Below are 13,590 nucleotides of genomic sequence, written 5' to 3'. Positions count from 1 at the left end.
AGTCTTCCGGATGGTTCCAGCTCCCCTTGGCTGTCACCTAATGAGGGACCAGGAACCGGAGACTAGTTATGTCCTGTGAAGTCCGCTACTTCTGAGAAGGATAAGAGGAACATGTGTGAGTCCTGACATGGATGATTGTTACATACAAGGGGAACACGACCGGAATCTATTTCCGGTGTTACCATCCGCCGCCAGGAAATTTTCTTAATCAGAAATATTTAATATTTAAAAAAATCCATAAATCTCCAGCATGGCAGCCTGTCCGTTCAACAGGAGCTGCCATTTTGCTGGAGCCAGTTCTTGTGAGAAGACCCTGTCGTTGGTTCCTGGCCTACAAAATGGCTGCCCCTGGTATCTGTATAATTTCTGGGCTAGATTATCCATCTGGTGCTGTACGTGGTTCTATTTGCACTCAGAATCTGTTGTCATCATCCTAGTGCGCCATGCCATGTTGTTGCCCGGAGTCCGGCCGCCGCTGCTGGCTGGCACCATGTCCCTGTGATTTGTACCCATCATTTTGTTCCACAGAGATGTCCCTGGATGTTGACGCTGACCAGGACGGACTGGTGGAAAAGAACAACCCACATAAGGTAATTCTAGAAGGGTTTTGCAAGGCCCAGTGCTGGGCAGGGCGGGATGGGGGCTGTAACGCTTGTCACCGTGTAATAATGCTGCATTGCCCGTTGGAGTCAGGGTGGGGACGTAACGTGAATGATGTTTTACGTACGATTAGTCCTCAGTCCACAGCACGGACGATGCATGAAACCTCTCTGTACAATGCTGCACATGTTCTCCTTGGTTCTAGATGAGTGTAGTGACCCTGTTTTCATTTAGGCCACCTGGAAGTGGGGTCCGGATGGTCACGGCGCCGTCCTGCTGGTGAACTGCGACAAGGACAGCCTGCACTCTCGCACGGTTGATGGCGGAGACAACTTTGTGCTTTCGAAGGCAGGTAATCCGCCATTTCCCCCTCTCCCTGGTTCTCTGTATCTATGTGCCAGAGGCCACCGGGTGATCCATGCATCCATTCCCAGATCTCCTGGACATGTCCAGAATGGTCCTCAGGATCCAGGGACCAGAGAAACTTCCAACCGGCTATCAGCTGCTGCTCTACATCTCCGCGACGGATTCCGAGAGCCTGGGGGTGTTTCATTTCCAAAGTACGTTGGGATGGGTGATTGTGGCATGGCGATGGTTTACTGCGCCGGGTACTGTATGTTAAGGGTCCAGGTACCATCACCCAGCTCTGAGAGATTCTCCGTGGGTATATACATTCTTATATCCCCCCTTGTACAATGCAGGTACTTTAAAACCAAATATACAGGTAGGAAGGAGGGAGCGCATTTTTCGTGGCTGTACATATTATAACGCAACTATGTCCATGCTCAGAATTCAGTGTATACAACGCAAGGGCGCAGTGATGTCACTGATGACCTAAAAGGGGGCAATTGATTTATCCCACATGCTGCTGGGCTGTCCCGTCCCAGGATGGCTGCATTTAGTGACCTGTTCCCATCTGTCCCCGACACTGAGACCCAATTGACAATGACAAATTTGTCTGCCCCTTGAAGCGGCTTCTACACTAATACCCAGCTCTCCATCCTGAGAGCCTGCGGAACATTCATTAGCGTGGCAGGGGACACCCGATACCATTACAGCAGCGCTATGCCTGGCGTGTAACGGGACTCTCTGACAGGAATGTGTGGTAATGCCCTCACGAAAGCTGAAGTAATGAACTATTAGCACATGGGGGATTACGGTGCCAGATTCTGCAGGTTCGGCCATATTGGAAGATGTTTCTGCCTCGCCTTAACCCCTCGTTCCCCGGCCTAATGCTGGATACAGTGGCTGGAACTGCCCGGGCAACATTTTGTTGTTAAAAACAGAATTTGGGTGTATTTAGGGTATCCGGGATGTTTGACCTCTGTCTAATGATCTGTGTGCCCCAATTTTCCTCCTCGCAGATAAGAGGCACACGCACATCCTGGGGAGAGAGAAGCTGTATTACAAGGCCCGGTACACGGGGACCAGCGAGCTGGAATTCTTTGTGGAAGGATTGCGATTCCCGGACGAGGGATTCAATGGGTTGGTGTCGGTTAGGGCCAGCCTGCTGCAATCTCAGGTGGAGGTACGGAGAACACTAATATAGCACTGGCCCCTGTGCCTGCATGTACACTGTATTACCCACTATGGCTCAGGGTGTGTGTGGTCTAGCTGCACTGGTGGTTTGCAGTAATATGTATTCCAGGCTGATCCAAAAAGCTTACAGTCTAGGAAACAGTATGCGGGTAAGTTGCTGTTGTACTACCATGACAACCTGTAACAATATTAGCAGAGCATGCTGGGATTGGTAGTTCTAGAGCAGCTGGCAGGCACCTGATCTAGGTGGTATGGGCAGACAAGCAACACCATTTATTATAAGAAGCAAGCAGCCATTACCCTGTATGGCAATAGACAGAAGGAGAATATGATTTAATCAGTATACAAAGATGCCATGAACAACACAGCGTGGCCCTTTGTTGGTGACATCATGGCGGCCATTGAACTTCCACAAAATGGCCGCCTCCTGCGTTGTGCAGGCACCCTGGGGCATTCTCTCTATGGAAATGCTTGGCTGTGCTGGTATATTTCTGTGCTTCCTTCTGAGTTCCGTATTTAGAAGCCTCCTGGGGCAGCTTACGTCCAGTAACGGGATCTGTCACCATTGCATTGTCCTTGGCTTTAGTTTCATTCCTGCTACGAGCTGTCTCCCGCTGATAACAGCATCATTAGCGCCTCCGTGGGATGGGAGCCAGTGTTCCAGCCTCAGTCGCTGACTCTACAGGACTCACTGGGGACATGGGCTCTACTCCTTTACCAGTCAGAGCAGTTTGGTGGGAGTCCCCAGCATCAGGCTCCACACGGGCATAGATGTAGCCAGGGATATGTCTGGGCACCTCGAGGGATTCTGTGTCCTGATACATCGCTGGGAAGCCGCCCTGGAGACCATCGGAGGTAGTTGCTGGATGTAAGAATTGCGCCCTTCTATATAAAGTAGCTGGGGAAGGTCCCTGGGCATGACCAGATATCAGAGGTGAGAACGTGTAGACTCTTTATTGTTTTGCTTTGTCCCACAGGGCATTCCTGAGACCCCAATATTCACCGATACGGTGACGTTCCGCATCGCTCCGCTGATCATCACTCCCAACACCTTGGAGCCGGTGGAGGTCTATGTCTGCAGGTAACTGGCTGACACTTGGTGCACACAACGCTGGGGGATATCGGTTAGGCCTTCAGACTCTTTTTGGGTTCTGTCCAAAAAATTAGGTTAATTCTTGTTATCTCCTAGAATAGTGGCCTAACTTTACCAATGACCACCAGATAATATCGTGTTTGTTGTCCTTCAACAGCGTGAAGGAGAATTATCTCTTCCTCAAGGAGATCAACAAAATGGCGACAGACGCCAACTACAAGGTCTCGGTCTGTTTTGAATACGTAAATCGGGGAGATCGCTGGATGCAGGTTTGTCTTCTCTATTATTCGTAGTAAGTAAGTCAAACACCATTACATACCTGTTATTCTGACTCTGGACAGTGGTCATGACCCAGAAACCTGAGGGAACATAAGCACGTCTATCGAGATGGTCTTCAAGTGGCTTCTGCTCTCCTCCGTGTCCTTCAAGAACCTGACTGTTCTGATGGCCGCATTGTGTATAGTGATGTCATAGCCTACAAAGTTATTAGCCCGATCATCCCAGTATGTAGCCACATAATTGATATGGAGGACTCTGGGGACCAATACGGCTCCTCAAAAGGACATAAGGTGAATTTGGGACCTGGAATGGAGAACCCTTTGTACTAAGAACCCTATGTGCTAAGCCTTAGGGAGAGATAAAGTACCAGCCAATCAGCTCCTAAGACTGTTAGAAAAAAGCAAACCAGCTCCTGACTGGTATTTTTCAATGCCCAAGGCTTAGTACATAGAAAACTATCCCTACACCATATTCTGCAAGTGGCATAGATGTAATAAGGTTCTTTTTTAGGGGGTTGGGGGTCACAGGACATCCCCTGAGGCTCCAAAGAGCCTTTTCATTCAGTTTTGTTATTATCTATGATGCGTTTGGTCTGTAACGTTCATGAATGTTCTCTTGTGACTGTGATACTTTATTACAGGACGAGATAGAGTTTGGGTACATACATGCGCCTCACAAAAGTTTCCCTGTAGTGTTGGATTCTCCTAGGGATGGAGAACTGAAGGATTTCCCCCGACGGGAATTGCTGGTAAGTTCGGGAAGTAAATGGGTCTGAGGTGCCGGGAGTCCAGGCGGCAATAATTTATCAGGCAAAATGGGGTTAGTTTTGCCATGTGAATAATTGCCCCTTTAAAAATATGGCTATTTCTTGGATGAAGTCCTGGACCTCCATCAACTCTGACCCTATTACACTTACTCCCTGTCTATTATTTTTCAAACATAACATTAACTACGTACACAGGCTGCATGGGAGATCACAGCATACGTCTGCTCCAGAAATGTAGAATTGTCATGAAATAATTTAAGATATGGTGACCTCACAGAAAAAAAGAACCAGTGACATCACTGAGAATGCAGCCTATCCAGTCACTAGAAGCCAGTCTACATCACTGAGAGTGCAGCCTATCCAGTCACTAGGAACCAGTGACATCACTGAGAGCGCGGCCTATCCAGTCACTAGGAACCAGTGACATCACTGAGAGCGCGGCCTATCCAGTCACTAGGAACCAGTGACATCACTGAGAGCGCGGCCTATCCAGTCACTAGGAACCAGTGACATCACTGAGAGCGCGGCCTATCCAGTCACTAGGAACCAGTGACATCACTGAGAGCGCGGCCTATCCAGTCACTAGAAACCAGTGACATCACTGAGAGTGCGGCCTATCCAGTCACTAAGAACCAGTGACATCACTGAGAGTGCGGCCTATCCAGTCACTAGGAACCAGTGACATCACTGAGAGTGCGGCCTATCCAGTCACTAGGAACCAGTGACATCACTGAGAGTGCAGCCTATCCAGTCACTAGGATCCAGTGACGTCACTGGAAGTTGCACTTTCTTTAATAAGTAGTCCCCAATAAACCTTCCTAGATACTGAGATGAATATACAGGGGCTTCTTTAATAACAGGGTGTGACACAGTTCTGTCCTGTAACCAATAGCAACCAGTCAGATCTTGGCTTTTAGTAGGTTGCCTCTATACAATAGCTGATATCTGCCTACAGGAACCACGTCCTGTACTGTATATGTGTGTGTTACATACTGTCACATAAGAGCGTGGTTGCAAGACAGAAAACCGAGAGTTGTAGTAAACGGAGTACAGTCAAAGGAGGGAACTGTTACAAGTGGAGTACCCCAGGGATCTGTACTTGGACCGATGCTTTTTAATATCTTTATTGGTGATATTGCAAATGGAATTGAGGGTAAAATGTGCCTTTTTGCAGATGACACAAAGATATGCAACAGGGTAGACACACCAGGAGGGGTAAAACAAATGAAGAGGAGCAGCAGAACACGAGGACATGCACTGAAACTAGAGGGAGGAAGGTACAGGAGGGAGACATTAGTCACAGGAAGAGGAGCAACAGAACACGAGGACATGCACTGACACTAGAGGGAGGAAGGTACAGGTGGGAGACATTAGTCACAGGAAGAGGAGCAGCAGAACACGAGGACATGCACTGACACTAGAGGGAGGAAGGTACAGGTGGGAGACATTCGTCACAGGAAGAGGAGCAGCAGAACACGAGGACATGCACTGACACTAGAGGGAGGAAGGTACAGGTGGGAGACATTAGTCACAGGAAGAGGAGCAGCAGAACACGAGGACATGCACTGACACTAGAGGGAGGAAGGTACAGGTGGGAGACATTAGTCACAGGAAGAGGAGCAGCAGAACACGAGGACATGCACTGACACTAGGGGGAGGAAGGTACAGGTGGGAGACATTAGTCACAGGAAGAGGAGCAGCAGAACACGAGGACATGCACTGACACTAGGGGGAGGAAGGTACAGGTGGGAGACATTCTTCACAGGAAGAGGAGCAACAGAACACGGGGACATGCACTGACACTAGGGGGAGGAAGGTACAGGTGGGAGACATTCTTCATAGGAAGAGGAGCAACAGAACACGAGGACATGCACTGACACTAGGGGGAGGAAGGTACAGGTGGGAGACATTCTTCACAGGAAGAGGAGCAACAGAGCACGGGGACATGCACTGACACTAGGGGGATGAAGGTACAGGTGGGAGACATTCTTCACAGGAAGAGGAGCAGCAGAACACGATGACATGCACTGACACTAGGGGGAGGAAGGTACAGGTGGGAGACATTAGTCACAGGAAGAGGAGCTGCAGAACATGAGGACATGCACTGACACTAGAGGGAGGAAGGTACAGGTGGGAGACATTAGTCACAGGAAGAGGAGCAGCAGAACACGAGGACACGCACTGACACTAGAGGCAGGAAGGTACAGGTGGGAGACATTAGTCACAGGAAGAGGAGCAGCAGAACACGAGGACATGCACTGACACTAGAGGGAGGAAGGTACAGGTGGGAGACATTAGTCACAGGAAGAGGAGCTGCAGAACATGAGGACATGCACTGAAACTAGAGGGAGGAAAATTCAGGGGAAATGTGAGGAAGAATTACTTCACAGAAAGAGTAGTAGATAAGTGGAATAGCCTCCCATCAGAGGTGGTAGACCCAAATACAGTAGTACAATTTAAACATGCTTGGGATAAGCATATTGATATCCTTACAAAAAAATAAGGATCAAATATGGTTTGAGGTAACATGTTTAAAAAAAGTGGCAGACTAGATGGGCCAAGTGGTTCTTATCTGCCGTCACATCCTATGCTTCTATGTTTCTATTCTGCGGTACCCCTCTCTGAGGACGCAGGCCCCATTGGCTCTGGGCAGTAGATTAAGCCATAGCTATGACAGATACGTGTTTATTTAGAACCCACAAGCGGTTCTTCCCTGCGAGTCATGTGTCACCCGCGTTCTCATGTGCAGGCCCTGATAGTCGGGAATTTTCTGGGCAAGCTTCCCGGGCATTTTGCAGGTTGTCTTACAACTTAATGGAAGACGGTAGTCAATTCATCTCAATCTGTAATGGAAGGTCGGCCGGGGTCAGACACCTGGGTGTGGGGCCAGGACGGGCAGTACTCGTGGCTTAGCAGCTGCCAGAGCGAGTGGGTAATGAGCGCGTGATAGATCATTATTGTCTGTGACAGCGGCATGTGCTGGGGCTGGTGGAACGTATCTGGGTGTTTGTCTCTTACGCACCTTGACGCCTCTGCATCTGATATACAGGACCCCGAGCCTCCGTTCCCGCAGCGACGAGCTCCGAGAGGCCAATCTCTACGGGGTCGCTGTACGTATTGTTCTGTAACAGATCAGAAGTACCGTTTTCTGTCTAAATAAACACAGGGGATAAAACGGGCAAAAGGGATGACTAAATAAATGGTATAAAATACATTAGAACAAAAGATGTGTTTCCTACAGATTTACGGTTCCATTTAGGACATATTGCATATTTATTGCAATTATTATTATCTTTTATATGGAGCCACAAGGGCTCCGCAGCGCCTGACAATACATAGATGAGCCAAAGAACAACACAAGAAAATATTGACTTACAGTACAACTGCAAATTAGGACAAGTACTTGGTAAATAACAGACAGTTGCAGCAGCGGACACTGACGCTAATATAACAGTGGCAGAGATATATTCTTAGAGACGCACATGAGGAGAGAGGGCCCTGCTCGTTACAGCTTACATTCTAAAGGTACGGGGCAGACAGACAGGAGTGACGCAGGGGGTTAGGATGAGAAATGGTTAAATGTAATGAAGATCCTACAATCTGGGCAGGATCTTACCACCCAGAATGCAATATGCAATTCTACGGACAGCATGCACCAATCTGCACCCTGCAATGTGTTCTGCCGGCTGCCACAGGTTCTGCGGACGCATTGGCCGCGCTACACATCAGAGAGTGTACCATAGGCTACAATGTGCTACGGATATTTTCAGATGATGGCAGCTGAGGGGGGCAATATCCGGAATACACAGCATTAGTAAATCCGGCAGCATCGCATCCCCCATAGAAATGTATGGGAACAGCGGCTGTATGCAGCAATGGTGGGATCACAGCGGGTATTGGAGATATGTGCTGTGGTCCTTCCTTCCTTGTTCAGGAGTTACTTAATATTGGGGGGTATAGCTGCAAATATACCCCTGTTGGGATTTCCTCCTTCGGGATGCCAGTGACGGTTTGTTGAACGCCTGCATCCAAACTGCCGGTCTTTTGTATATATCTTTAAAAATTACAGTTAGGTGCTCATTGGTCTCTCTCTCTCTCTCTCTCTCTCTCTCTCTCTCTCTCTCTCTCTCTCTCTCTCTCTCTCTCTCTCTCTCTCTCTCTCTCTCTCTCTCTCTCTCTCTCTCTCTCTCTCTCTCTCTCTCTCTCTCTCTCTCTCTCTCTCTCTCTCCAATGCTTAGTACATCTCCCCGCAAGTGGACTGTTCCCATCAACATGTCTACAATACAGATTCACCAGCTTATAAGGGGGTGTCCTTAATGTACAGAACTTAGACCCTAAGGAGGGTATTCCATCTTGGATTCCTTCTGTCGGAACGTTGGAATCCTGGCCTGTTTTTGCCCGGCTTGACAGTTTCCGAAAATCAAGATCTGACTGGTTTTAAAGTTGGATATGTTTTGTCTAAATCCGCCTTCAGTGCTTTCGGAAATGGCCCCCGGGGTTGAATACCCCCTTAAGCAGATAGGGTCTAAGGGGCTCCTACGATTACAGATGTGCTCCTTCCGCTGAGATTATACCTCTGCTTCTGTCCTGTGTAATCACTGAGCTGAGCCTGGTTGTACGAACTCTTCAGTGACGTGGTATTAGAACAAAATAAATCCCTTTGATAGCAGGGTAGACAGGAAACCGTTAGTGCAGATGTACGTTTCGCTGGTCACTTCCATGATCGATACAGCTGCAGAGTAAAACTGCTGAGCAATGTCTCCAATAACAGACTACTATTTTTTAATAATGAATATGCTGACATCATCCTGTATTGATGATATGTTCTATATATATCCAGGGACCAGATTTTGGCTATGTAACAAAATTGGCAGCCTCCTCGGAGGTCACCAGCCTGGACTCCTTCGGGAATCTAGAAGTGAGTCCTCCCGTGACGGCTGCTGGCAAGAAGTACCCACTGGGGCGGATTCTGATTGGGAGCAGTTTCCCTACGTAAGTGTAAATACTTTCCCATGAAACGCGTTGCGTCTAAGCATTTTCAATAACCCATGCAGTGGCTGAAATGTTATTCTGTACAACGCCAAACCACTTCTAGCCAAAACCCTAATGCCTATTTATAAATGTTCTGTGGTTGCCGGGGGCGTCACCGGAATTACGCAGAGTACCATTATCACACTCCTGTTCTGAAGACATCCCTTTGGTGTACCTTAGGAGAACTTGTATATTGCAAGGAATAATGCATCACTACTGGAAATGAGAAGGGTTGGCGGAAGTTTTATCCCAGCATAATTGGGTCTCTAGAAACCGTCCATCGTGCGTACTCCTATGCTGGGGTACCAGTCGGTTACTGCCAGTGTCCTCTTTGTCCCCATCCTGTCTTTGTAGTGTGAAGGGACGTGGGTAATTATAGCCCACCAGCTGTCACATGAATGGCAATAAACACCTTTCGGTTGGGGCGGCAGATTTGCTGAGCTGGCAGAACTATTTGTGTGGGTTACCACACTGCGTTCACCTCTGAAACCTAAGCATGCCCCCTGCCAGATGGATTGGGATACGGTCACGGACCGTAAGGGGTCTGTTACCAGTTTGGAAGTTACATATGGGGATTTCATGACTGAAGTTCTGCGCGAGTCTAGAATTCAGTGTATATTCTATGGACAGAAGTGATCTCATCGATGCTAGAGCCTAGAAATCCAATATACGTGATTACTTGTACAGATCGAGGCTCCAGCGCCAATTATATATGTGTGTAGGATGGGTTCACATCCTTGAGAGCCAGATGTACTAAGCCTTGAAAAGTAATACAATGGAGAGTACAAAACAACCAGCCAATCAGCTCCTGTCGCGTCACCTGCAGTGTTTGCAAAATGACAGTTGGGGGCTGATTGGCTGGTGATTCATTACCCTGAATTTTATCACTTTTCAAGACTTCGTACATCTCGCCTTCTGTCTCCTCATGTAATCCCAGTAATGAGCTGTGATGATGGAGACTCTGGGAACTTCCCCGCAGAATGCTCGCGCAAAGGTGGTTTTCGACAATAACATTGATTTTTAAAGTTATGGGGGACATGTATCAAACTGGAGTAATAAGGTGGAGAGAGAGAAAGTGCCAGTCAATCAGCCCCTAACTGGCATGTTACAGGCTGTGTTTCATAAATGTCAGCAGCTGATGGGTCGGTACTTTACCTCTTGCCAAGTTTTGATACCCATACTACCACAGTATACACAGTGATGTGCGCAGCAGAACATGACATTAATGTCTCCTATATCGGCTCTGAGCCAGTGTTTGCAGTACATCTGAGGTGTAATGCCCGGTGTTCCCCCTCGTGCAGGACTTCAGGAAGGAGGATGACCAAAGTGGTACGGGACTTCCTGAATGCCCAGAGGGTGCAGTCGCCCATCGAGCTGTTCACGGATTGGCTGTACGTGGGGCACGTGGATGAGTTCATGACCTTTGTGCCAGCACCGGACCAGAAGGTAGTTTGTGTGTCCCTTGTACTGTGTTTCTCCCAGCGAGATGCTGGTACTTGTAGTTCTTCAGCTTGATTGTCAGGAAAATCCATAAAAATATAATAAAAAACAAGTGCTAGGTCAGAGAAAGTGACGCAGAACTGTGTATCACTGGTGAGTAATCATTTGTATAGAGCAGAGATGGGTGACTACAAGTCAGGCCGTGCAGTGCTGCCACTTGCTGGATATTATATGGAATAACCCGTTGTAACCACTATAGAATTACAGATATTCTGTGACGCAGAGGTTACTTATTATATTTTGGCAGGGCCGTCGACAGGGGGGGTCTGGGTGTACTTGAGTCCCGGGCCCCGCCACTCTGACAGAGGGTAGGGGCCCAGGCAACTTTATATGCCCACTGCTAGCCTACTGCTACTAATGTATATTTAAACACCACTGCCCACCAATGTTTATTAATAATAGGTGGTAATGTATAAATTACTGGCATAGTCCAGCAATGTTCTGTATATGTTACCGCCTATCATTAATAAACATTGGTGGGCAGTGGTGTTTAAATAAATATACATTGTTGGCAATGGGCATATAAATATTGGTGAGCAGTGGGCATATAAAAATATACTAGGTGATTCATCGTGCCCTACGGGCGCTCTTCACACTGTCGTAAGGGGCTGCGCCCCCTTAATTTGTGAACATTTGTATATGAGAAAGATGGTTAGAATTGTATGAAAGATGGCCTGTATTGCAACTTGAGTTATAGGTGAAATGTGTTAAATAGAGAGCATATGATGTGGAAGGGGGTGTGTATTGTTTTGTTTAATTAAAAAGCGGTTACAGAGTAAGATGTACATTGATAGTGTGGATGGTACAGTGACATTTGTGGGGGGGGGGCTGTGTGTGCATGTTGTTTAGGTGTGTGTGTGTCCAATAGTATAGTAGGGTGTTTCTGAGTCAGCGGCTCACCACTGGCGGAGGTCACGACACAGGAAAACAGGAGGCTGGGTAGTGATAGGGGTGTGTGGGCATAAGGGGGACTAAAGAGGAGGGTGGGAGATACTGTGCAGCTCTGCAGTGGGTGAGGGTCCAGCTTGGCAGTACAGGAGTACAGGATGGTGGCCCTTAGTCAGTGTCTCCTCCTACTGGGTGGGAGTTTGGGTGCATGAGAGCAGGAGGCCTGGGCTATGAGGCATGATAGGGGAATGTGGGCAAAACAGCGTCAGCGACTCCCCAGTGGTGGAAGTTACGGTTCAGGAGAGCAGGAAGCTGGTAGTGATAGGGGTGTGTGAGTATACGTGAATTGCAGGAGGGCGCGGGGGGTGCCGTGAATCAAGGGAGAGGGCGGGGTCCGCAAAGCGTGGGAGGGGGTGTGAATTGCGCGAGGGGGGGTTGCAAATCGCGGGAGGGGGGGTGCGGGGGGTCCGTGAATTGCGGGAGGGGGGGCACGGGGCGCGATGAATCACCTAGTTGGTTATTTATTCTTGTAGAAGGATGGTAGGATGTTGCTGTCATTCAGAATGCATTTACATAACAGTAATAGTAGCAGTAAAAGGTCTGACTTAAACACCTACAGTAAAACAGAACAGGTGTTATATATTATACAAAGAATTGGTTGATGATGTGTAGGTTGACGTGCACATAGTTCATAGTTGTCACTGGAAAAAAATTGCTACAAGAAAAAATCAACACAGAAAGTTCAACACATGTAAATTGTTGACATAAGTGTGGCACTTCATCGGTGTCCATGTCGACACATGAGAATGAATATGAAAACATTCAAAAAAGAAAAATAAATCTTCAAAAACTCACATGACAGAGAACCAGCCCAGTGAGCCCACAGACAGTGCCAGACGCCCTCTGCTCTCCATGTTACACAGCAAAGACACAGCTACTCACCAGAGACACCAGGTGAGTGCCCCACACCTCCATACTCACAACATGACCCTCTCCAGGAGGGACACATTGCTCTGTTTCTGGACTTTCTTCTTAATTTATGGATTACCATCACCTGTGCTTAAACACCTTTCTTATCAATTACCCTGTTTAAAATGACAGGTGATGACAATCATAAATTAAGATGGAAGTCCACAAACAAAGCATTCTGTCCCTCCTGGAGAGGGTCATGTTGGGAGGTATGGAGGTATGGGGCACTCACCTGGTGTGTCTGGTGAGTAGCTGTGTCTTTGCTGTGTAACATAGAGAGGCAGAGGGTGTCTGGCACTGTCTGTGGGCTCACTGGGCTGGTTCTCTGTCATGTGAGTCAGTCATGTGAGTCAGAGGCTCCACCCAGCGTTACAGCTCCAGACACACTTTGAGTGACAGTTGTAGCCAAATATATAAGAGATATACATCAGTGGGCATATAAAAATATATACTTTGCTGGGCAGTGGGCATCTGAAAAGATATTATATTGGTGGGCATATAAAAATAGATACATTGGTGGGTAGTGGTGCAGCAATGTATATATATTGTGGGCAGTCAGTGTGCACAGTGTACGCTGCGTGGAGGGTCGATGGGGCGGTCACCGGGCTGAAAGTGTGTCCTCTCTCAGCCCGGTGGCGCCGTGTACACACACAGCGATGATGGCTGAGAAACCAGCCATCATCCCTAGACATGCTGGTAAAGCCAGCCGATGTGGGACCTCGTTAGTGATGATGCAGGAGTGTGCATCATTGCTAATCTGCCATCAGCTGGCCCATACATACTAGGCAATTTTCATCTGAAAATCACTCAAAACAGCCAAAATAAATTTCAGCTGAAAATCACCTAATGTGTATGGGCCTTTAGACATGGCCTAATGTACAGTATGTGGGCCTTTAGTGGTGGCCATCCCGGCTGTCCTATTTTC

The 13,590-nt window shown here is 48.0% G+C and overlaps 1 protein-coding gene across 1 annotated transcript in view; it reads left to right on the top strand.

Annotated features, from left to right (window-relative positions):
- The window catches only part of LOC146041986 (protein-arginine deiminase type-2-like), a 33,711-nt gene that overhangs the window by 17,049 nt on the left and 3,072 nt on the right, over window positions 1–13,590 (top strand). Inside the window, exons 4-12 of the mRNA XM_083161874.1 lie at window positions 529–590; window positions 835–952; window positions 1,035–1,160; window positions 1,965–2,128; window positions 3,117–3,220; window positions 3,390–3,501; window positions 4,152–4,259; window positions 9,118–9,269; window positions 10,610–10,754. Coding sequence (XP_083018000.1) covers window positions 529–590; window positions 835–952; window positions 1,035–1,160; window positions 1,965–2,128; window positions 3,117–3,220; window positions 3,390–3,501; window positions 4,152–4,259; window positions 9,118–9,269; window positions 10,610–10,754 — 1,091 coding nt within the window. The remainder of the gene's footprint in view (window positions 1–528; window positions 591–834; window positions 953–1,034; window positions 1,161–1,964; window positions 2,129–3,116; window positions 3,221–3,389; window positions 3,502–4,151; window positions 4,260–9,117; window positions 9,270–10,609; window positions 10,755–13,590) is intronic.

Source organism: Crinia signifera, chromosome 19 (genome assembly GCF_055691185.1).
Source record: "Crinia signifera chromosome 19, ASM5569118v1, whole genome shotgun sequence".
Taxonomy (NCBI): domain Eukaryota; kingdom Metazoa; phylum Chordata; class Amphibia; order Anura; family Myobatrachidae; genus Crinia; species Crinia signifera.
This window is presented reverse-complemented; position numbering and strand designations above follow the sequence as displayed.